This window comes from Vidua chalybeata, chromosome 3 (assembly GCF_026979565.1).
Source record: "Vidua chalybeata isolate OUT-0048 chromosome 3, bVidCha1 merged haplotype, whole genome shotgun sequence".
Taxonomy (NCBI): domain Eukaryota; kingdom Metazoa; phylum Chordata; class Aves; order Passeriformes; family Viduidae; genus Vidua; species Vidua chalybeata.
This window is the reverse complement of record NC_071532.1, coordinates 50,306,453-50,331,331: the sequence shown is the minus strand read 5'-3', so window position 1 is coordinate 50,331,331 and position 24,879 is coordinate 50,306,453. Positions and strand designations below refer to the sequence as shown.

Sequence of the window (24,879 nt, the reverse complement as noted above, 5' to 3'; positions counted from 1 at the left end):
CTGGGACTTCACAAGAATGCTCTTCTTAGGGTGCAGCTTGGTTTTGGATTGAAATACTGCTAATTTGTACTGCTCCTCCTTAGCTTAATCTTTTCTTTGGCAAGGGCTGCATATTTTTGTCATTATTCTTTCTAATGGAATTTGATGCATTCCTGTAACCTGATCTGTAAACCCAAGAGTTTACTTACTCTTTTTAGAAAGCCTTTATGTGACCTGTTGGAAAGTAGGTGGGCTGTATTTAGTCATAGTTCATAAGAAGCTAGTGCTAACCGGCTTATCTTGCATAGATACGATTTTTGAGTAAATGTGACACTACAGATTAAAAATTTCCTACAGAACCATTGCAGGTTAATGGGATTATGTTTGATACAAAGTCTTGTTTTAGTTCTTTTAATTTAATAATTATCTTTGCTGAGATATGACCATTCCTTAGGCTGCTGACAGAAGCATATGAAAAGAATTTTTTTTTTCATTGGTTGTGCTTTTAAAAATATAGAACTGTTTTATCTTGAGCATATGCAATGATTATTGCATATGCAATGTCTACATTGGCAAGTTACCATGACAGGAGAGGGATCCGTAGCATGGAGTAGGTGTGACATCCTTGAGCCTGCAATGCAAACCAGTGGCATGGGATGTGGAAGAGCATCTCTGGGTGGAACCAATGTGCGGCTGAAATGTGCACCAATAGGCAGGAAAACCCCTTTAGGCTGAAAATTGAAAAACATTACTATTTCATTTCCAACTTTTAGTCAATTAGGTTTGCAATTCTTGTTCCTTTACTGGTGTTTTAATATTGTTGCATTTATTGTAGTGTGCCTAACATATTAGCTGCTGCTCTGTTGTCTGAAAAACAGTGAATGAATGCTCTGCCCAGCAGAGCTGAATGATGGTCTTCAGTGTTGAATGTTGTGCCCTACAGAATGGAAAATCCTGTCCTTGTGCAGCTATTACCTACCAGTTTCTATTTTAAATGGATGTGCAGATCAGCTTATCTTTTGACATCTTAAGATTTTTTTTTACTATATACTGAAGCACCACTCTGTTAATAAAACTGAGTTTTGCTTTTTTTCCTTGCCTAGATTTATAGAATCATTTAGGTTGGGAAGGACTGCTAAAATAATTCAGTCCAATGTTAATCCAGCACTGCCAAGTGCCAAGTCCATCACTGAACCATGTCCCCAAATGCTACAGGTCTTTTAAATAACTTCCAGTGATAAGAGCTCAACCACTTCCCTGGACAGCATGTTCCAATGTTTCACAGCCCTTTCAATAAAGACCGTTTTCCTAATATCCTAGTTAAACCTCCCCTGGTGCAACTTGGGGGCATTTCCTCTTATCCTGTCACTTGTTGCCTGGGAGAAGAGGCCAACCCTCACCAGGCTACACCCTGCTTTCAGGGAGCTCCGGAGACCAGTAAGTTCTCAGAGTCCTCTCTGAGCCTCCTTTTCTCCAGGCTAAACATTCCCAGCTTCCTCAGCCACTCCTCATTACTTGTGCTCCAGACCATTCACTATCTTTGTTGTCCCCTGGACATGCTCCAGCACTTCACCTTGTAATGAGGACTCGCAGTGTGACCTCATCAGTGCTGAGTACAGGGGGACAATCACTGCCCTGGACTTGCTGGCCACACTATTCCTTATAAAGACCAGGATGCCACTGGCTGCCTTGGCCACCTGGGCACATGCTGGATCATGTTCAGACACTGTTGACCAGCACTTCCAGGTCCTTCTTTGCCAGGTGGCTTTCCAGTTGGTCTTTCCTCTGCACAACCAACAGGGTTGTTGTGACCCATTGGCATTGTTGAACCTCACAGTTGTCCTCGTACCACTGATCCAGCCTGTCCAGATCCCAGTTCCGCCCAGCTTGGTCTCTTCAAACTGAATGAGGGTGCTCTTGATCCCCTGGATCATTGCTTAAGATATTAAACAGGACTGACCCCAACACTGATCCCTGGGGAGTGCCACTAACAGCCAGCTGCCAGCTGGATGTAATAACTCCATTCACCACCACTCTCTTGGCCCAGCCATCCAGCCAGGTTTCTACCCAGCCAACTCTGCACCCAGCGAAGTTATGGGCTGCCCATTTCTTCAGGAGAATGCTGTGGGAAATTCTTAAAGGCTTTACTAAAGTCCAAGTAGACAACATCTACAGCCTTTCCGTCGTCTTACATAGAGCTTAAAAGCAGTTCTTTATTGGGGTACTTACTGAAACACTGACCATGTAAAACCAAAATGTTTTGGAAGTGCTCACTAAAAATAATGAATCATCTCAGTACAGATTTGCAATTTGTTTTACCATTTTTATTGCTTTAATCTTGAAAGCTTTCCTGACTCTCTATGGCACACCTGGCCAAAGCAGACCTTTCTGGGAACATGCGTGTCCAGGAGGTGGCACTGCGTTTTTGACTGCAGTGATGGTGTACATGAACAGAAGGCAGCATCCTCAGACGGTTTCTTCCAGAAGGAGGAGGGCAAGGAGGCTTCAGCCTTCTAACTGAAGGCTGCTTTCTAACAGTGGCTTTTATCAAGTAATGTAGGTTGCTTTGGCTTTTGATTTGAAAACCCCACTGTGTGTGAACTCTTCCAGTGAGCTGTGCAGGTGGCAGAGAGGTCGCTGGTGCTCTGTATCAGGAAGGTGCTTCCCTCCTTGGGCTTTTAAATCCATTAAAAAGAATTGTGTGAGATAATAGGAGCGGGGAGATGACTCCTTTCTCTTCCTGTTACCATGGTAATAAGTTTAATGAGCAGACTTGAACCGGGTAATCCTACCCAACCCTGTCTGCATTGCTGTTTAATATGAACTGTAAAATAAGCTGGTAGAATGTGACTCCTTTGCTCACAGAGTGTGTGGGTGTACCAGCATTGCTGACACTGCGATCCATTGTGGCCCCAGACTGGAAACCACCTTCTCCCCTGGCTTCTGGCAGCATCATCTTTTGCTCTGTGTTTTCAGAAGGATCAGAGCTGTGTGGGACTCAACTACTAGAGCAAGGCAGCAAGATCAGCTTGTTCAAACTATCAGCAGCAATATCTAATTACTTCTGTTTCACTAATAGCCCTATCTTCTGCCCTAAACATGTGTTACCCCCTTCCCAAAAGTGGTCCAGTTCACAGAATGCACTGACCAAAGTACTTTATCTTTCTTTTTTTACGGCAGCAGAACTAAACCAGAAAGGCATAGGAAGGTTTTTCTGAGTTACCTGCTGCTTATATGGCTGGCTTTAATTGCTTTCTTGTTTAAATATTGCAAAGCAGTGGTCAAGTGTTAATATCAAACATACAATATTGCTTGTTGCTCTTAAGAAGGCTTTCTAATTGAAAGTAGAGTTGAATAATCAGAACACAGAAGTGTATTTTAAAATATTTAAGACTGCCAATAATACAATACAAAGTCTGTTTTTCTCGTTTAGTGTCTTATGTGTTGTATATCAAAATACTTATTGAATTAAAAATAATTGCAGAGGGTGATTACATAACAGCAAAGGAAAAATTAAATTAAGGTATGGAAGAGAGGGTAATGGGTATGTTCAGAGTTGGTGCAGCAGAGGAAATACAGGCACGCAGATTCCTAGTGATCCCTGTACATTACGTTTGGTTTTATTGCTGTTGGTTTTTGTTGTGTTTTACGGGTGCCTGCTATACAATGGTTTGCAGATTCATCGTCCTTGCTTGCAGAGGGCTGAGATTGCCTAGGGATGACACCTTGAATCTGGCTATGTGGGTACCAGGAATTAAGCTAGCCGAATACCCCATCATTCAGGGATTTGCATCCAGTTTCTTGGGTCTACAGTTGCCAGTGACACTTGCTGTACCGTTTTACAAAGCATATTTGCTTGTTAGGACTGCTTTTAGCTGCCATGCCAGTCAAGCTCTTCAAGCTGCACATGACCTTACTACTTACATCCTTTTAAAAAAATGAAGAGTTAAAAGCTCATAGATTCTGTATGATCACAAGCATATGATAAAAATACATCCATTGAAAGTAGTAGGGGACAGAGCTAATTTTGGAGAATGTGAATATGGCCAAATGGAGAGAGTTTTTTGGAACATCGCAAAGCTTTGTGTGCATTTCTGCCACCCCGGGGCCCTTTCATCTCCCTTGCACCCTGATGTCTGTCGGTATTGTACAAGCTCCTCAAATGCTGGGCTTGTTTTAAACACTGCAAAGCTGATACCTTCTGCTCACTTCCTGTTTGAGAGAGTCATGTTCAGTTAAAAAACAGATCTACAATACCTCAAGGTGGGGTTTTTTTCCTCTTTGTTTTGAAATTCTGTAGCTTTTGTCTGCTGTATTTATGTTTAAGGGACATGAGTTAAAACTCCACACACACTATATGTACAAAAAAGAGGAAAGTACATGCACAGGTCAGGAGAGCAGGACATCCCATGTCCAATCTGGCCATTTCCAGTTCCAAAGGATGCTGGGGTGCTCCACCATGACAGATATGTCCTGATTCTTACTGTGTCTTGAGTTGTCTATCTGTAGAAGGAGGATACTTCTCTTTGAGTGTGTTATTTTGAGGACTAGTTCATGCTATATGGTCCAATAAAATACATTTAATATATAATTTTTTCCCTCTGTTTTAAAAATAACTATCTAAGTACAATTCAAAAGCTCCAGCTGCTCATCCAAAAAGCCTAGAACACATCAATTCATCACTGCTAAAAATAGAATCTGTGTCTAATTAGGGCAAAGTTTATCCCCATGGATTTCTATAAGCTGTCTTTAATTTCCAGTTTGGCTGCTGGGAATTACTTCATTTGATGGTTTTGTTGTGCAAGGTGTCTATAAAATTGCTGTTACTTCATGACATTACCTTCTATCCAGGGGATCTACAAATTGTACATAAAGACCGATGATATAATTCCTTACGTAGCATATTTATAAAGATTATCTTAATGCCAGAGTAGGGCTGACATGACAATCCTTTGCAATTTCCATATTCCTTGAGTTCCCAATAGATGTATCCTATATATTTTTAAAACTCCTATGTGCAATACCCATCGGTGTCATTGCTGTTCTCAGAGCTCAGGACCATATATGCTTGTCTAATAAAAGGGATAATGTTTTCTTTGGTTGTTTTTTCTTTCTAGTTTTGTTTCTTGTAATCCCTGAGTTAGTCTTACAGTCTGACGGACTCACAGTTTTGTGAGTCTGTCAGACTCTTAATGATCTATTTTGTTTAACCAAACCTTTCTAATATAATGCAATATTGATTGCATTTTCTGTAATTATTCCTAATTATTCAAGTTCTCTCTAATAGAGCCTGAGTGTAAGGAGTTGGTTTAGCAAAAGTGAAATATGCTGATGAAGATGAATATGCATGTGTACTAGTCTGCTCAGAGCATTCATACTAGCATTACTAATAGTTCAATTTTTAAACTGCATGAAAAAGAATAATAAAGGAAATAAAATGTTACTTTTGGGAAATCTTTCTATAAATGATAACTCAAGGGTGAGAAGAATTAACAGCCTCACTTTTGTGTATTTGAAAACATAAAGCTGTGCTACAGCTGCAGCAGAATAAGTGAAGATTAATCAAAAGTTTTGTGATAAAATATTGACTTTATTAAACTTAGGTTCTTGCTCTGTATAGACATAGCATAAAGAAATTGGGGGGTTTTTATAGGATTTTTGGGGGGAGATGAAGAGGCAATGTACACAGTGTCTTTCTCACATGATAATGGTACATCTTAGCAGCTCTTTATGGTTTTACATTTGCTAATAGCGGAGACCATAACCATCACCAAATTATTTGTCATTTATGTTACCAAGGTCTTCCAGGCTTCAGGGAAGAACAGATTTATTCTTCAAGTAAAAAACTTGTGGGGACATTAATGCCTACCATATGGTAAATATACTTGTTAAACTGGATTTCAGCCATGATCCCATTATTGTGCATCAGCCTTACTTCGTGAGCATGCATTGGAAACATGGATAATTGAGTATGTCTGTACTCTAGAGAAGTGCACGGTAAATGTCATGGGGACTCTAGGGCAATATGTTATCCTGTGTCATCTTGATAAGTGTTTGGGAGCATGAGAATCTGCTGAACACTGAATTGTTGGTGTCCTCTGTCTTCTGTGTCTTGTGTTTGTACTGCATGTTACCTAATAATACTGGCTTGGTGTGTAGATCAACAATGAACTTTAATGTCAGATAACATGATTGTGTAGAATAGAAAGACTGCATGCAAACATCAGCCAGTATCCTTTAGGAAATGTAATTTGGTAATGTGATTTTGAGTTGTTAAAATAAATTAAAAAAAAAAAAAAACAAAAACAAAAAAAAAAACCAAAACAAAAAAAAAAAAAAAAACAAAACATCACTGAAATCCACCTGTATTCTTATGTAATAAAAGATACTGGTCCTGTCTACAGGAAAAATAAGTGCAAGTTCTAGCATACACTCTTTATCAATAGCCTGGTGATGCTTGGAAATTTTGTGCATCACATCTATGACAGTGACTCTTCCCAGGACCCTGAAATCACAGGGAACTGAAAGGGTGAGACAGCAGGCATGGTGGCTAGACAAGTTGGTTGCAGAGGTACTGTCCCCTTAGGGAGGTGGCAGCAACAGGGCTTCCTGATGAACTGCTTCACTGACAGCACTCTTGGGGTTTCATTCCACCCAGGACAACTGTCTAGACATTCATTTATTCTGGCAGACACAAGAGTATCAGCATGGTTGATGAGTGAATTGAGCTCTGCTAATGCTAATCACAGTTTGTCTTTCTCATAGTCTGATGAGTAAATGTACTTGGCTTTGTAAATTTGTATTTGCCTCAAAGGCCTGTTTGCCAGCATTCACTGTTTGCCAGTGAGTTTCTGCAATCTATACGGACAAGGCAGTGGTACCAACAGCTATTGCTGTTGGCATATTTCCCCCTTTCCATCCATATTTTTGCAGATACTTGAAATTGTTATCAAAAAATGTAAAATTGCAGGCAGGGCTTGTTTCACCCCTATTTATTAAAGGTATCTGGCACAGTTCATTATAAGACCTGTTTTCATCTATTTGCAAGATTGCTGAGATTCAGTCATATGAGATGTGTATGAAAGGCTTTATAGTGAAAATTATTTGCTCAGACTGCTGTGCAAAGTAACAGGATGTTAAACGAAAAAAACCAAGCAAGCAACCTCCCCCCACCAAACTAGTCAGTTTTTCGTAAACTTTCTATGCTTTGCCAGCGCTGTTGAGTCAGCGCTGCAGACAGTTTATGCTGGATGGTGCTCTGTGTTTTGTGTGTCTGGAGGCTGATGCCACGCTGGTGCAGTGCCTGTGGGCAGCTGGTGTGTACACTCTGCTCCCAGGCTGCGGCTGCTAGCGCAGGTGGCAGAAGTGCCGAGGCAGCAGGAGATGCATGTGTGTCAGGGGGAAGAGGAGATATGCATCTGTGTTGTTGTTGTTAAACAGTGGGCTTGGTTTGCTTTTTCTTCCTGACCAAAAGTTTATTGTAGCTCTCAACCAAACAGCACACAAAGCCTTTTTAAATATGTGCAAATACTTACATTTTGCTGTTATGCTCCTATATATAGAACAGCCACTTCCATGCATGGTATGGGCTGCAACCAAAGCATTTATAAAGAACAGTTAAGAAAGCAGACAAAGAATTGTTCTTTGTTGTACTTTACTTAAGGTTTTGATATCTTCCCTTTTTAAAAAACAAATATTCTCCAATGTATTCTTTCAAACAATATAAACCTTTAAAAATTGCTGAAGACAGCAGTTCATGCAGTGTGCTCTCTTCATGTGACATTCTCCTTGCTGTCCCAATCTGACTGTGCTGTTAAGGCCATTTCAGAAGCCTAGAAAGGGCACTCTTCTGAATCCCAGAGAAGAACAGAATGGGAGATTAGGGTTGACACTGTTAGCAGCATGGAAACTTCCTTAGTAGTGGAGTATTAGGGAGAGGTGCCGTGGACTAGTAACTTGTGAATGAGGCTAAAGAACTGAGAATACCTTGACTTTAATCCTGGCTTTTCCACTGTGTGGGCAGGTTACTAAATCCCTTTGAGACTATGTCTTCATCTTTAAATAAGAAAAATAGCTACCCTGTAGAGGCATTGTGAGGATGTATGTATTTATGCAGTACTGCAGGCAAGGTGATAACTGCTTATGCTCTGTGTTCAGCATCAATCCAGTAGTCTAACCTAGAAGATACCGTCTTCTTTTGGTATCAAACATTATGGTTCTAACTTGGAAATGGAACTTCTATAATAAAATCCAAATACTGAAATCACAACACTTCACTCTTTTTTCTTTAGTCTGTATGTTTTTTCCTGCTTTTGCATTCTTGAAGAAGGTAGTATGTTCTTGTTCTTGGCAGGTTCCTGCCCAGCTACGGTTCTGTAGCTGCCAGTGTCACAGCAATTATAGTAACTTAGCTTTAAGTAAGCTTCTTGGATGTGACCATCTGTGTGTGGCTACAGGCTGTAGTACCTGTTGTTGAGAGTAGTGAATAATCGGGGATAAGGCTTAAGAGAAGCTACAGACTGGAGAGGAAGCAGAAAGGGCCGAGGTCTGTGGCAGGTGACTGGGTTTCCCGGCTCTCTGCAGCCTCTATTTTCCTGCCTGTGGCTGTGAGCCGCGGGCGGGAGGAGGGCAGGAACAGGGCAGCCAGTAGCTACAGTGGGCTAGTTAACCAGGTGCTTGATTTTTTTTGTTGTTGTTTTCCTTCTTTTTCAAGGACTTACAGAATCCTATTCCAGACAGTTTTCGGGATATCCAAATAGTTAGCTCGCCTAAGTGCGAAGGAGGAGAAAATCTTTTCCTCCACAGCCTTTTGAATGCGTCCGCTCAAGGGTTATAAGCAGGCCACTCCCTTCTGCTCGGAACTAGCCATTGGGGACAGCAGGGACATCCTTGAGAGCAGCATCTCACAATGATCGCCTATGTGCACTGCCTGCCCGCCGACCCGATGGTCGGGTGCCTCGGCAGGAGCAAGTGGCAGCCCAGCTGCAACGATGAGGAGGAGGAGGAACTCATCCCACTGTATTCCAGCAAAATGGGCAACGCTCACACCAGGCTGCCTGGGCGCCTCAAGAAAAAGTTTCTGAGCAAAGACGACAACTCCTTTTGGCCAAGTAAGATCAGTTCCTGTTCCTTAGCTATTTTGGTCGTTTAGAATTGTGTTGTCATTATTGAGGAAATGAATAAATAAAACAAACATAAACAAGGAAAATAGTCTTATTTCTCTTTTGGAGAATGAAGGCATTAGGAACAATTTTCTTACCAAAAAAATGTATTTCCCTTTCAGGACAATGTATGTAAATATTGTATCTGATGGGGCTGCTGAGTTGATACAGATGGTACTGTTTTGTGCATGTGATATGCCTGTGTTTGAGAGGTCTTGAGCACTCACTTTCAGTTCAATAATGCTCCTTTTCAGCGAAATGATTGTTTTAGATGAGTGGAACTGTGGACGTAGCACTCTAATTGAAAGCCATAGGAACAATCAGTGGATGAAAAGGCCAGGAAAAATAAGAAAAAGGTCTAACCGACTCAAAAGGTGCTTAATGCAGTTGATGAGTACTTATTTTAAAAAACAGTCGGCTTTTGAATAACCTTTGGTCTAAGGTTATTTTCCCTCTGAACGTGAGAAGAAAGAATTCCTGAATTGTGATGACTCTCCTTTTTTAATCTGAATAGTTTCAAGTTTCACTGGCAAATACAGATGGGAAATAAGGAGAGGACAGACAATGGTAATGTTCAGCTGTTTTGTTTTTAGCCTTAATGCTTGCCTTCCCTTCTTTTCTGGCCACCTAAGCAAAGGCACCCAGCTGTTTGTGGAATGGTTGCTCAGAAAAGTCTATTTAAGAGTGATGGGAGAGAAATTTCACAAGACAAAGAAAGCTTTTCCTGCAAAAGCCAGCTGCCTGGCTATCTTGTGCCAGGTCTTTTGAGAAAAAAAAAAAAAAAGGTACATGAGTATATTTACAACTGTATTGATTTTTCTTTTTCTCATTAGTCTCACACTGACTATCTGACAATGGCTCGTTATTACCAGGAATTGAAAAATCCCCATCTTGCCACATGATGCTAACACTGATTAGCAAAACCACCTGTATTTTGTTTCCTGAATTATCATATTCTCCATTCATTACTAAGCAAGCTTCATTTGATGTCCCCTCCTGTAGGAGTAGTGTGATTTACATGATTGTTTCAGGCCTTTTTCAAGAGGAGGTAATTTTTTATACTGCATACAAAGAAAAAACCACATCTTCTGCTGAATTTTTGTATTTTTGAGCACAGGGTCAATTCTGGCTCATTCAGAGGGAAAATGAAAATTCTTCCTTTATGTAAAACTGTATAGTCACTGTCAGACCTAGGGAAGCCCTGAAGAGGTTAGGGACTAGGAGGCAGCTTCCAGGGATGCTCTTAGGAAGGAGGATATAGCCCTTCTTGCCCCAGACAGCCTGGGGTGTGTGTATGTGTCTTTTGGGATTTGTGTCTCTTGCTGGATGACAGGTTAATTCATTCCTACCAAGTTGTGACACTGACTTTCAGAGCTGGTTCTTGTAGTGCCTTCGGAGGTGTTGCTCAGAGCATTGTGAGCAACTGCTCTGTTTGAATCTGCTTCTCCAGAATGTGGAACTGGGATTGAGGAGAATGGGTAAGGTGAGCAGAAATCCTGCTCCCTCACTGCAGCCTCCTTTTTCTCTTTGTGCTGTCCATAGGGAAAGCATCCCCTTCTCTCTAAAATGCACCTGCATTGAAATTATAAAACTTTTCAGAAGATGACTTGATGATTGTGTCCATGTGTGTAATTTCACTGATATATAGTACAACACTTACATAAGAAATAGAATTCTTTGACTTGTGATCTAACAAAGCCATTTAATGCAGTTTTTGGTCCTTAGCAATGAACTTTCACATGTTTCAGACCAAGTTAATTGCAGTATTCCTTATGTTGAATTTTGCTGATATATAGTATGACCCCATACATTTTGTTTATTCTTTCTGAATTTCAAATCATCAGAGTTCCAGTGATTTTTTTTTTCATTGAAACAGTGAATGACAAAAATCAGTCACCCTGCTTTCTGGCCTGACTTTTCCCAGGAGAACCTCTAGTGCTTCAGTGGTGGTGTCCCACCACAGAAAAAGTGTGTAGATTGTGGGACACCATCTCTGCCTCACTGACTCCTTTCTTATTCGTTCTCGGTCCATGGAAACAAAAGAATAGCAGAGTAATTAAGCCATCAGTTAAAAGTGTTATGGGTGGGACAGGTACTGTTTCTCTTTGAGTAGAGAGACTCTGCCACTTTAAACTCTGTTAATGTTTATTTTAAGGAACAAAAGTGTTTAAGAGTGGAAGTGCTTTCTGGGACCAGGTCAAGTGATAACTGCAGAGCACAGCAGGGGATTATTGGCTGGGCTTTATCTCTGTTGATAAAGGCCTCCCTTTGGGGTCGTTATCCAGCATCATGAGAACTGCACTTGGAGAGGTTTCACAGTGCTGATAGACGACACAGAAAATGCTTCCAGTAGTGGTAGAGTTGTTTGAAAACATAATACAGTCAAATGATTTGAACTTCCTGATGGGCTGGGGGGGCATCCTCACTGAGGGGATCTCAGTAGTTTGCAGCAGTAGTCCTTGCAGTCCTGCTACCAAGTAATCAATAATCAAAATACTTGTGGTGTGATGTAGCAGCCATAATAATCAAGTTACCATTTTAGGTTTTGAAGGTTTTCAAGCTGTTGCAATTATTCTGATTAAACTCTGAAATTAGTCATATTGTGAAGTGAAAGTTCTGCATTACCAGCTCAGCCTTGTTCCAGTGTCTGTGATGCTGTTCTTCTGCTGTTCTTTGCTGCCAGACTAAGTGCAAATAGACAATGTAGGATTAAAATCAGCCAGAGTGCAGCAGTACATCCTTTAACAGCCTGTCTGCCTGCCAGAAAAGCAGTATTGCAGTGGTGTTGGGGCTGTCACCATCACATGTTCATTCACAATTACAAACGCCAGTGGAGCTGAGCATTTGGTAACTGGTTTTCCTGCAGCAAAGTTAAACTGAGATACTCCACTGAGCAGGTTTGGCAGAAATGTCAGGGGCTTGGTTTAGTTTGGTTTAATTGCCTGGTGAATTGAAACATGAGGCTGAATTGAAACTGAGACTGCTGGCAGTGACTGCTGCTGTAGGAGGCTGTCACCTTCTCCTGGTTAGAGCATCACCTGCCTCTTGTAGTTCCCATTGCCACTTGATATTTTATCAAATTTGCAAAGTTTAAATGTACAGTGTGCTCTTGCCGGCTTTTTGTGATGATAAAGTTTTGACAAGGAGTTGTGAGTTTTTTCTGTCTTTTACAGATGCAGGAGCAAGCCAGTGGCTTGCTTTCCTCTTCTTTATTCACATCTGTAAAGCTGAGACTTGTCTGTGTGATTTGTATGTTGTGAAAAACATTAAATTTGAAATAATAACTAAATCTATTTATACATTAATAGGATGTTGTGAACCAAGTTGGGTATTTTATTATCCACTGTTTGCTATTCTTTTTCCCAGGTTTCTCTTCCAATAGATATGAGATTTAAATGTCCCTATATAAGAACGTTATACTAAAAAGAAAAGGATGCCAGAATCCTTGCAAACTGGGAGAATTCATTCTTTGCTTTCTCATTTAGCAGTATGAAACAAAGGCTGAATTGCTTTCCATCTCTGCAAATTCTGGGCCACGCGGAGCACTGAGCACGCCTTTGTGGCCTTTCGTGCCCTAAGTGACACAAGGACTCAGTCTATGTGGTGAATGGCTGGGACAGCTACTTACAGAGCCTCATGCAAGTGACTGGCCACCCTCATTCCCAGTTTTATCTGCTGTGTCCAGCTCATACTGTAACAGCTGACATATCGGATTGCGCTAGAAAAAGCCAGGAACTGGTTTGTTTTGAAAAGAAAAAGTAAATTTTCTATAATTTTTATTGCATGTCTAAAAAATGGGGGAATTCCCCTCTCCCTCCTTCCTTTTCTCTGTGTGTTTTTAATGTCTTGTCTTACGGCTGAGCTTTTTTGGAGGTTTTGTTCATTTGGCTAAAACAAGCCATGGTAATGTTGCAAAGCAGGGGAACATCTCCATTTGGACAAAATTACTTCAGGTCTTGGATAAATAACAACTCTTCTGATGTGTGTTTCTATATGTGTAATGCATTTCTTATTCACTTTGCTGCACATTCTCTGCATATTCCATAGAAAACAAGCCTCCCTGCCTGTTGTCTTCTGGATGGGCCATGGAGGTCCAGCACTTGGTCTACTATGCCTTTCCATGCATCAAATGCAAGAGTAATGTAGATGAAGAGAGGGATGAAGAAGAACTTGGAATACAGTGGGTTAAAAGATGTTGGGTTGTTGTAAAACACTCCCACTAACATTAATATGAAGGTCTTCCTGATTTTCCTTGCTGAAAGAAAACACTTGGCTAGCCTGACTGCTCACTGTTAGCTGTGAACCTGAGCTTGCTGTTGCAAGGAGATGCTGATGGTGGACATTTCATTCCTCTCTGCCTGTGAGCAGTGAAGAAGCTGTGTGTGGTACTCAGGAGTACAAGGAAGAGGTGGTGAGGTTTTGGATGGAGCTCATTAACACCACTCAAGTGCATCTGGAGATAAATGGAAATTCACATGTGAAACAAGTAAGATTGGAAAGCCTGTGGCTGAGGATAGTGGTTAATGGTACATTGAGTAGGTTCTTCAGTGCTTAATTTGATGAAAGCTTCTGGGGTTTTATGGATACTGGGTACAGTATGTTTCCAGGTCTTACTGCAAGTTGCTTGTGAAGTCAATAAATAGTTTTGAGTGCTGTAAGAAAATCAGATCAGAGACTATAGTGGAAACGTGGTAAGGAGAATGGAAACTCCACAGAAAGGGAATCCTTTAAAGGAAATGGTTATTAAAAGTGATAGATTACAACAGATTTTTAGCCCTCTGCCATAATCCAATCACCCATCATTGACAAATGCCCATGTTGCTTGATTTTCAAGATTTTCAAACCTCTGCTTAGACACAGTTGTAGATGAGCTCAGCTTTTTTTTCACCCATCCAGAGACATGTGCTCCATCCTGTGGGCTGTGGTACTTAAAAGGTGCTCATTCTCTGAAATACATCACTTCTGTCCTCCACTCTCAGTTGCTTATGCAAACATCTTTGAGGTAAAGCAGACTTGCACTTTGCTGGCATTGGAGCTGGTAGCATATAAATCTGGTTTATTCATACCTTGTAGTGTTAATAAAAAAAGACACATTTAAAATAATCCCAAATGCCAATAGGCTTAGTGACATTTAAGCATGCGCGATGCAGTCAGTCCATCCGCAAACAAAAGCGGTACGTCTTAATTTGTCTAATTACACTCTAACATGCAGGCCAGCTGCTGCTGTGAACAAAAGCAGTTGATCACACCATTTTATTAATTGCATATTAATTGCCACATTCATGTTAACCATATGGGAGACAGTGGAGTAGAGTGAAGGCTACTTGCTGATGGAAGAGAGAAAATGAACTGGCAGAGTGGTGTCTGCAGAGGACAAATCTTAGAATGATAGGGTGCCTCGAGCTTGTTGATGCAATCTGATTTTTACAATAAATCTGGGGTTTTTTCACCCATCTAAATTACTGTATTTAAAAGTGAGGGGGATTTGAGTAGAAAGGATTGCATCTTGCATGGTGACTGCATATTTGTGAAAATACTACTGTGCAAGTTGGTATTGAATTTGTTTGGTAATTTGCAGAAGGCAGCCCTGCTGGCACATGGCCATCTGTCTTTGCATGCTGTGCCGATGGATGCACCTGCGCTGCCTGGAATCACTTCTCATAGGAGCAAGGCTGGAAGATCCAAGAGGAGTTGCTGGGTTTTATATTTTATGCAGTTTTGCTCCAAGTATGTAGTCTTTTTAGATAATGGCAGTAAGTCTTGAATAGAACTGGATTTCTTAGGATGAAAAATAAAAACGGCGACATAGGTGGATTAACTGGTGTAAAATAACCTACAGCAAAAAGCAGATGGCCTGGCCCTCTGCATTTATCTGGCATCAGTTTTACCTAGTAGGATATTTAATGATATTTAATTTCTCTTCTTGGAAATGAGACTTGAGAAAAATACCCTCAACTTCTTTTTTTTTTTTTTTTTTTTCCTCTTTCTTTTTGCTGTTTGGAGGCAGCAGCCACTCTCAGCAGATGTGCAGCAGTTCTATCAGGCAGCAGGTGCAGGCTGGAGCAGACATTAAGTGATTTCTGTCCTGTCACCCCCAGACTGACATTATCACGGTCTGTAGAGCATCTCCTTCAGCAGGGCTGTGGGGTGTCTGTCTCCTGCCTCCAAGTAGCACTGTCCTGCAGGCGGGTACGTGCAGTAGGGACAATTTACATGATACATGCAAAGAAAGCCTACTGGACTGAGACCTAAAAAAGTCCTCAGGGTTTACCTTGAGTTTATTTTCTCTGCCTTCCCCTTCATTTCTCTTCAGAAAGGAAAGCAAAGACCCATGTTACAATTTGTAGGCCAAAGAGGCAGGAGGTTTGGTAGGAGGAAGGCCCAAGGGCAGCTCTTTGCTTTCTTAGAAAAGAAGTAATGAGTTAATGGCAGATCAAATAGAAATACAACTACTGTGAAATAAATTGCAGGACTGGACCTGGAATCTACAGTGATACAGAGAACTCAGTCTTGTCAGTTGAGTAAATATTTTGGCTTGGCTTTTCTAAAATGAATATTTCAATGTTAAAGGCTTACTCCCATCTCATTGCCAACAGATGGCATTTTGCTTGCATTTCCTATATCTCTCAGAAGAGCTGGGATTGAGAGAGATTGGCTAGTTTAAAAGAAAGTGAGAGAGTCAGAGCCTTTGTTTTAATTAATACCAAAAAAACTCCCTAAAAAGCATTTTTCAAACTGTATTGGAAGGCACAAAAGGAGACACAAGGAGTCGCACAGTTAAGGAATTGCTAATAAGCAGTTGAGAGATAGATTGGATCTGATCTTTTCTAAGAACATGCAGTGCAAACCAAACAATAATGGTGACATTCTTATGCCTAGGCAGAAATTGGGGCAGAGGGGTTGTTTGAGTTTTGTTTTTTTTTTAAATAAGAAAAATGCTTTAGGTGGCTCATCACAATTATGTCTCAATTGGTGCTGTGATACACGGCAGTGTGGAGTCTGGATTATAGAGCTAAAGCATGAATTTTGGATTGCAAACAGTGCCTGCCATTACAGCAGTTACAGAAACAGTGCCTGATGTGTGAGCTGACCAGTCTTGACTTGGAATCATTGGAAGAGAATAAATGTGAAACCCCATGATGCCACCTCTCCAGTCCCAGCATAAGGGTGCTTAATCAGCCTCCCTGTGTCTTCTCTACTCAGGCAGGCAGGCTGGGGTCTGACCATTACTAATTTAAAGGCTGAATTCCCCAATGCACTGCTTGTGGCTGTTAGGCTGCAGCTCCTGGCATTTGCTTGGAAACTGTATCTCAGTGTACTGGGGACTGACTAGATTACCAGTGAGGGCTGATCCCGCCAGCTGAGCACAAACTGGTGTCGCTGGAGAAGATAAGAAAACTTGTAAATGCTATGGTTGAAAAACAAGTTACCTGTCTGTGATGTCTTTTCCATGGCAATGCTCAGCTAGCTGCTCTGTGTGGGGTCAGTGGCCATGTGCTGCTCATCTCAAAGGTCTCATCCCCTGTCTGACTGACTTCTGATTTGAGCCACAATGACTATGGGGCAACTTTTCCTCCTCTGGTTTTTAGTACTGTCGTTTGTTCATTGTCTTTTATGTGGTTTGACGACGAATTTAAGAACAGTGAAGTTTCCAACACAAGGGTTGCAGAGCACATTTGTCATTGCCCAAAGGCATCAACAGAAGTTTATAAAACCATTTCTGAGTGGTTTTGTGATGTGTTCCAGGAAGGGCTAATTAAATGTGGAGCTAGGTAGCATCTCCAAAGCAGATTTGGCACACCTCCTGACTGAATGATCCCTCATAGTTGTTCTCACTGTCTTATAAGCAACCTGACCCTCCTTCTGCTTGTCAGATGTTTGCCACAAACACAATGCTGTGGCTAGACCAGGAACAGTGGACTGCTGTTTGGGGGAGCAAGCAGGTCCCCAGACAGATGCTGGTGGCAATGTTAAGGTAAATAATTAATAACATCAAAGGAAATGACACTCCCTTTATGTCCAGTAGTTGAAGGTGAGCACAGTTTTTTTCCCTGGGTATGATGCTAACCTGTTCCTGATAGGTTTAATTAATGCAATGAGAAGAAGGATGCTGATTACCCTGATTTTAAAATTAATATTTTCAATGCCTTATAAGAATGCAGTGTTTTAATTTATTTGCTCCTGGAGCTGGGTATGTGCTCTGTACAGAATACTAGACATTGTGGATGTGTCAGGTACTTTTAATGGCTGTAGTTTCAAGTATGTTCTTCAAACCAACTATGGTTGAAAAACAAAGATGTAAATTGAGTTTTGGTGTGCATCAGCTTAGACAATTCCTTGCATGATGGCAAAGCAGGGATCATGTTAGGTGGTGCTTGTGTCTAAGGTGAATTGGGATTGAAGTTTTTAAATGGCGCATCAGAGCATCCTAAATGGGTGCCAAAGTCAAGATTACTTGTGTCATTATCCATCAGGATGAGAAAAAGGAATTGCCTTTTCATGCGCATGGCATACCAATTTTGGGAAAATACTACTGTGGTTTTATTGACTGGTTTTCCTGAAGGTTTATTCACATTGACCGTGATCTCCTATCTCATTTATGTTTAAATAGAATCTTCTGCTCCAGGGGTCAGCCCTACCCTGGAGCTAGTGTAAAATTTTACACCTGATTCTTCTGGACTTCTAATATCATAGAAGTATTCTATGGTATAGAAGAATACTTCTGTGGTATTATTCTATATTCTTCTCTTTTCTGAATGACTAATAATGAAAAATGCTCTCCTGTTTCAATTCTGTAATAGCACATATGTCAGTAATTAACAGTCTTCTGAACCAATTTTTGAAAGTTTCTAATGAACAAAACTTTTTTTCAAGCTGCTGTGAAAGACAGTAAATAGGTGTTTGATACTTTATTTTGGCATGAGCAGTTGTATGGTTCTATGCAGGTTAGTATTTTCCAATGAGCTTAACTTTTTTCATTTATAGGAAACTAGAGAATGTACATGCCTAATTTTAAGAAAGTGTGCCTCCAAGCTTAAATGAGACCCACCCAGAATTTATTGAGAGTCAGCAGAAAGCCAAAAAAAATAGAAGAATTTGTAACCCCTTATACCAGGATAATCTGAGTATAAATAAAAGCATGCCAAAGAGCAGTGCTGGGCAGGGAAGTCAAGACAGGCTACAAAAATTCTTTCTTGTGACCTTTAAATAAGTGGAATGAGTAGGGAGCATGTCCCCTTCAGGAAACCCATAAGGAGAATGCAGACTGAGATTAGTTGAAGATGTCTGTTGGATATTAATGTGGATGCCCAAGAGCACAGCTGCCAAAGATGGAATTACTGGGAGATTGTTTGGGACAGAAGTTCAGAAATGGAATTTTTGCAGTCTGGTTTTGTTGGTTTTGCTTCTCGTCCTGTAGGATGATTCGAATGAGAAGACTTACAAACTTGTCTGCCTGGTATTTTTTCCATCACTAATTCAGAAGAGAATGATTTTCTCTGTTGTGTATTATTAGGGCAAGTGAGAGTCAAGATTTTAGTTGACCCTGCCAGCTTTGATCAGTTCTCTAGGATAAGCCATAGCACTGGAGCATTCAGGTAGATTTGGTATTTAAATTTAAATTGAGAATATTTCCTGGTGACATCCTAAAAGGGTATTATTCCCTAGGGAATGAGAAAAATTCTTCTCTGGGAGCTGAAGTTGCCTTAGCTGGGGTCCAGAAATGGCCAAAGGAAAAACGATTGTGCCCTGCAATTTAAAATAAAACAAAATTGCACATTCACAAAACGTTTTCTGTTCTCCCGAGTGCCATTACTGTGTGGGGAGATGCTCTAACCAAAAGAAACTGCTGCTTTGTCTGCCAGCAGCCCTGCCCAAATGCTGCCTTTTCTCTCTGCCGATGTGTTTGCATGATAGAGGATCCTGTGGAAAGATGTTTTGAATTGTTAAAGGAATGAATTAGCTTTATTGTGCTGTGACCTAAATAGGATCATCAGATCAATCAGTCTGCTGCTTTTCTGTCCTCTATGGCTTAGGTTGTGTTGCTTCTCCTTCTCATCTTGCTCCCTCTTCCCTCTGCCCCCGCCGGGCAGCCCCTTTCCCAGAGCCTGCAGGCATAATCCTTTATGATCTTGGATAAAGGAGGGCACAGCCGGGTACCCTCTTTTCCAGCAATACCTGCCCCGTGATAGCCTGCAGAGGCCCAGGCTCAGCCCTGACTCCCCCGCCCCTGCACTGGGGCATGGGTCCTTCTCGGTGTGTTGTTGTGGTGGCTTTAGGATGAAATAATTTTTCTTCTTCGTTCCTTCTCCCCTGTGCATTCTCCTCCTCCTCCTCTTCCTCCTGATCCCAGGTTTAATGGATTGTAATTTCTCAGTAGCCGGGGCAGTATCGTGCTTCACCAAGGCTGAGGTTGCCTTGAAAGAGGCCATTGTGAGCGAGGGGAGCTGGGACTCGAGGGCAGCTGAATGCGGTGCCGCCTGGGACGGCCTTTGTGGAGGGAGCACTTTTGTTCTCCTGAAAGATGTCGGGAGAGGGCCAGCCGGGATGGGATCTCAGGGAGGGAGAAACCCATTCTGACCATAAATTACTGACTCCTGTGCTCTGCAAGGAGTCCATTTAGGCACCAGCAAATGGTTAACAGCATGGGTGAAGGTGGCCAGAACAGGCACAGAGCTTGGGTCTGAGTTTTGAAAATACCTGAGGCATTTAGCTTTTTGATGTTTCTTCATGATAGAAATCTCACTTAGAAGTAAAAGTGCAGATTTCAAAGCTGGGTGGTCTTAGTCTGAGGCAGGCAGGAGCCTTGTGACCTGCAGGAAGGAGTTTAATAGCCCTCCTCAGTTTCAGGCTTGCCCTGCAGGTGCCTGGGTGCTCTGTGCAGCCTGAGGAGGGGGTGTGTGGGGGTCCCTTCCACCCCTCTGGACACCACAGCTGCTCAGAGTGGGTGGGTGGGGGTGGCAGGGAGCAATCCCAAGCATGTCCTACACAGACAGATTCCTGCAGACGTGCTGGAAACAACTGCCCTTCAACAGCTTCTTCCCTGCGAGCTGCTGTAGGATGGCACAGTGGAAACTTATTTAGAGCAACTGAGTGACGTGTCTGTAAAAGCAAAGGCATCGATTTAATTGTTTTGAGTACATCTGCTTGCCAGTATTTCCACTTTCCCTTTTGTACATTAAACAGAGACTCACTGGAAGAGGTCTCACAATGCAGTTAGTTTCCAGCTCAGATGGACGGTTTTACTTTTTCTTTCCTCTTAAAATGTCATAAATGCTACACAGTTGTTTAATGGAGGATTTTTCCATTGTCGAGATAAAGTTGGTACGGTCTGCAACTTGAAGTTTAGGTTTTGAGATGATGGTACATTTTAGTAGTTTGATGCATCATTCCCTTAATTAACTTGATATATCGTGTGTTGGGCTTACCTCTCCTTCATGAAATAAAGTGGTAAAAATTGTTTTCATTTGTGGGAGGGAGCTGGAAAGCATTGCTTTAGCTATTTTTTTTTTTTTTTTTAACTTAAATATCTCCTAAATTTTGTACTGCATATATATGCATGGGCTGGTGATTAGGAAGAGAAGGCTGATTCTCACTGATTCCAGTGTCCCTGTGGACAGCTGCCCCAGCTGTGGTTATGAAGGACCCAAAAATGTCACTTTTCAACATTTGCTTTTTTATAAACCTTCAGCTTTTTCAGTGGATTTTGTGCATTGGTGCTAAGGTTCGGGGCACTGGGTTGTGAGTGGGGGCTAGACACAAGAGCCCCTCTCCCACAGGGGCTGGCAGAAAATATTTCTGTGGAAGCTGAATATTTCCAGATTATTTCACTGGCACCGATGTTTTATGCTGCTGTGAATGTGGAGGGGTGGCTGTCCCAGATGGCTGTCGTGGAGCAAGTCAGCTGGAAAGCCCCTCTAAAGAGGGGATAGAGCAGGGAGGGGAGTGAAGGAATGGCTACAGCGTTTCAGGCATACCACATGCAGGCAGCCGCTCTTCTCTTCTGCATGTATGTGGCCTTTACTAGAAAATTAGAATCAGTTTAACCACTCAGGGATTAAAAACTATTATGGTTGGACTAAAAAAAGCATTTTGCTAATGAGTTCATTATACAGTTGTGATTTTGAGGATGCTGTTTGACACTGCAACTCGTGCCTCTCAGTTTCTTTGCTCCAGCCCCTGACTTTTTAGGAAGAAGATTCTTCTGAGCCTCTACTTTGTTACTAGTCCCATCCAGTGTGAAGAAAAAATTAACATTTACTGAACGTGTTCTCCATGTTTTCTATATTCCTTGTGATATTCCTGATTCCTCTGTGTTTCTGTGGTCCTTATGTGGCAGTGAGTGTGATCCTTGCTTCTAAGGATGTGGTAACTCAGGCAGTGTGTTAATATTAACTTGCCTAAGGTTGAGTAGCAAGTGTGTCATGGAGCAAGGTCTCCTCAGTCTGCTACTTGTCTCTGAGTCATTTGCATGTAAAGAACTGATATCACAGTGTGCACACCTACTGTTCATGCTGGGTTTATTTGGCTTTAACAAGCTTTTAAATTTTATTCTATCAAGTTCATTTTAGGTGGGTTTTTTTTTGTTCTTGTTTAGTGGGGATTCTTGTGAGTTTGTCTCCTGGATTGGCAATGTTTGAGGCTGAAGTCCTTTGTTTGCATAGTGGCTACAGTATAAATTTTCTCAAACTGCCCCATCTTTTCCTTCTCTTCTCAATGTAAGGAGGCTAAGTGCAGAGGAATGTAGGCATTTTCATGCTTTAAGTTCTCAGAGAATTGCTATTCGATGACAGTTTCTTGAGACAGGAAAAACATTTACACGAAGCTGGGTTGAGACGACGTGATGAATTTTATGGAAGTCAATGGGTTTGTCTCAGGTGGAGAGAGGTTTTGTTTGTTGTTGGACTAGTGCACACTCTCAGAGGTGTGCAGACAGGAGTAGCCAGACGGTGTTTCCTTTGGGGTAGTCCCTCATGATAGCCATTTTTGATGTCTGACCTCTTTAACAGCATGACCTGAGGGTAGGTGGAAGCAAGGTCGGGGTGGGGAGGGGGATGAAAGGCAGACATCAGTTAAGGTATTGTTTGTTGCTGGGTTTGAATGTCTGCCTCCGTGCTGAGATCCGGGATAGAGGACAGTGGTCAAGTGCTTGTCTCAGGCAGGAGAAATGCTCCAGGGTGGGTTGAGGATCCAATAACACAAAGCACAATGCACTTGGCACACCTTGTAGCCCGCGGTGAAATGAAAAGGATTCCAAGCTGCCCAAAGTACCCAGGATCATGTTGATTCACAGTGGCTTGACCATGAAAAGGTAGCAAAGTCTTGCTTCTCAGGACTTGCAAGGCTCTTTTGAGGTTCCATGAAGACCTTTGGAAGAGACTGTCTCACTTCCAGCAGCCGAGACTCCATCATTTTATAGCTTGAAACTCCCTCCTTTCCCTGTGCTCCCCTTTCTACGTGCTAAGGAAGAGGCACGTGTAAGTAGAGGCACTTCCTACATCCTAAAAAAGATCGACACCACACTAGAAAAGGAGTCACCATCTCCTTGGTTTGCTTTCTGATGGCAATGTAGCTGGAGTTAGAAATGGCATCACTCTAAACTCACTTTCAGTGTGTGTCCAGCAAGCACACATTTTATGGTTTGTGGAGAGCAAATGTTTGACAGGGGTATTACTGTATATTTAATTCTAAACCAGCACTAAATAGTTACCTTCTTATCAGAGTTCGATGCCAGAGTAATTTTTTGTGTAAGGTACTTGATGGAAATAAATGCAAAAAGCAGAGGTACCTTCATTGCCCCTGCTGCCATGGCACCATGGTCTTCTGTCCCTTTGGCAGAGCTGAGCCAGTCAAAATGCCTCTTGGACCAGCAGCTGCTGAAGAGACCTGCTGCTCATGGTAGTTTTGATGTCAAGCCCATGTTGCAATTGCAAAATCTCTGGATTTTGAAAATACTAATAAAATGTTGATGATACTGTGTTCAGAGAATGATGAACAGATTTCATTTACAGTCTGTTTTTTGCAGTGCTGGGTCTCAACTGTTCGATGAAACGTAAAAGTTCCTGTGGAGCATCTGCTTTTTACATGCTGTGCTCCAGAGGCTGGAGCCTGCTGCAGCTTGGGGGTCAGCCTGAGCCCCCCGCTGCTGGCATTTTTCTTCTTCCTGAGGAAAAAAATCCTTTTCATTGTTAACTCGAGGGGGTTTCCTAAGCTTGCTTTGTGAGGGAGGGCTTGCTTCTTGAGCCTGAACATTGTGCGAAGGGCATGCCCTGCTGAGCACATTCATTTGGTGCTTAGAATTTTCTCTTTAACTTCTGCAAAATTGCAGTTCATTCCTAGGAAGGATGGCTGCGGACCTCTGTACAGATGCATTTTTTGAAGACATGAGGATAAAATGCGCATCTCAAAAAGCTGGGCTATTTCATCTCCGTGCACAAGTTTTGTTTGATGAATAACAGAATCTCTGTTAGCCAGAAATAACTCGATTTTGTTTTCCATGTATCTGGTCTGAGATGACGCTAATAAGAATAAATTAGGAGTGCAACTGAATAAAATTCAATATGTAAAATTAGTGTGCTGATGTCTCGGGCGGTGGCAGTGACTACGGGGGGAGCAGTGGGACTGGAAGGGGAGGCAATGCAGAGCCGAGACTGCATGTTGTAGCCAGCTAAGGCGCAGCTCTGGATCATTAATAAAGTGGGAGCAAGAGGGTGAAAATAAAAATAAAAAATAAAAAAAAGGTGTGGTGGGGGGAGATGGGGGAAGGATGGGAGCGGTGGGAAAGCAGAGCATCCTGATTAGCACGAAAATGCAACACTCATTTGCAACTGGAAGGAGGCCGGGGCTGCGGCGGGCGGGGGCGGGGGCAGGGAAGGTGCCGGGATCTCCTGCTGCTTCGCCGGCACAGCCGGCTGGAGACATGGGAAGGAGAGCAAGCACCTGCCAACTCGGGACTTTCTGGAGCAGCCAAACTTGGAGAGCGGAGGAAGGGAGAGGAACAAGAGCAGAGTAATTGCTGTGGACAGCAAGAAAATCTTTTTCGTCCAGCGCAAAGGAGAATAACAGCCGGGGTGCTTTTTTCTCCTGTTTTGCTTGTTGGAAGTGGCTGTTTTCAACCCACAGCGTTACATGCGAGGAGAAACTCAGGCTAAAGAACTGTAAATTATTTCGTCTGTCAGAAAGATGTAGACATATTTAAAGCGATTTCAGAAAAAAGGCAGAGGGGAGAAAGGGGGAAAAGAGAAATTTGGCGTGCAGAGTTTGAACAGGTTCAGTCTGGCACCTTTCTGCAACTCCTCCTTTCTATGGGATTTCAGCTCCAGGATCGCAGTTCAGCACCTTGAAAATGGTGGTTTTCATCAACACAAAGCTTAAATCTCTCATGAAACTTTTCAAGAGAAAGAGTAAGTATAGTTCTGTGTGCTCACTGTGCTTTCAGGAGGCAGCCCAGTTCTGAAGGAAAGTGCAGGTCCCTTCAGCTTCAGTTCTGCTTCCTGCAGCCTCTTTTTAAGTTTTTGTCACTCTTTTAATAGTTTATCGTTATGGAGTGTGTGGAGGCAGCCTTGTGAGGCTTTTTAGGACCTCTGCTTTGGGATACAGTGGCTTTGGAAGTGCTTTGTCACGGTGATTTTGAAGGAGCCAAAGTTCTCGGTGTGAAATGGGTAACTCGGTGACAAGGCAGGGTGTGCCGGTGTGTCGTCGTGTCCTGGTAGTTTGTCAGACATCTGTCCCTGCTTATGCA

General features: G+C 42.1%; 1 protein-coding gene across 1 annotated transcript in view; it reads left to right on the top strand.

Annotated features, from left to right (window-relative positions):
- Nucleotides 1–8,887: 8,887 nt before the first annotated feature.
- NHSL1 (NHS like 1) overlaps nt 8,888–24,879 on the top strand; it is a 68,443-nt gene continuing 52,451 nt past the window's right edge. The window contains exon 1 of the mRNA XM_053937509.1: nt 8,888–9,089. Coding sequence (XP_053793484.1) covers nt 8,888–9,089 — 202 coding nt within the window. The remainder of the gene's footprint in view (nt 9,090–24,879) is intronic.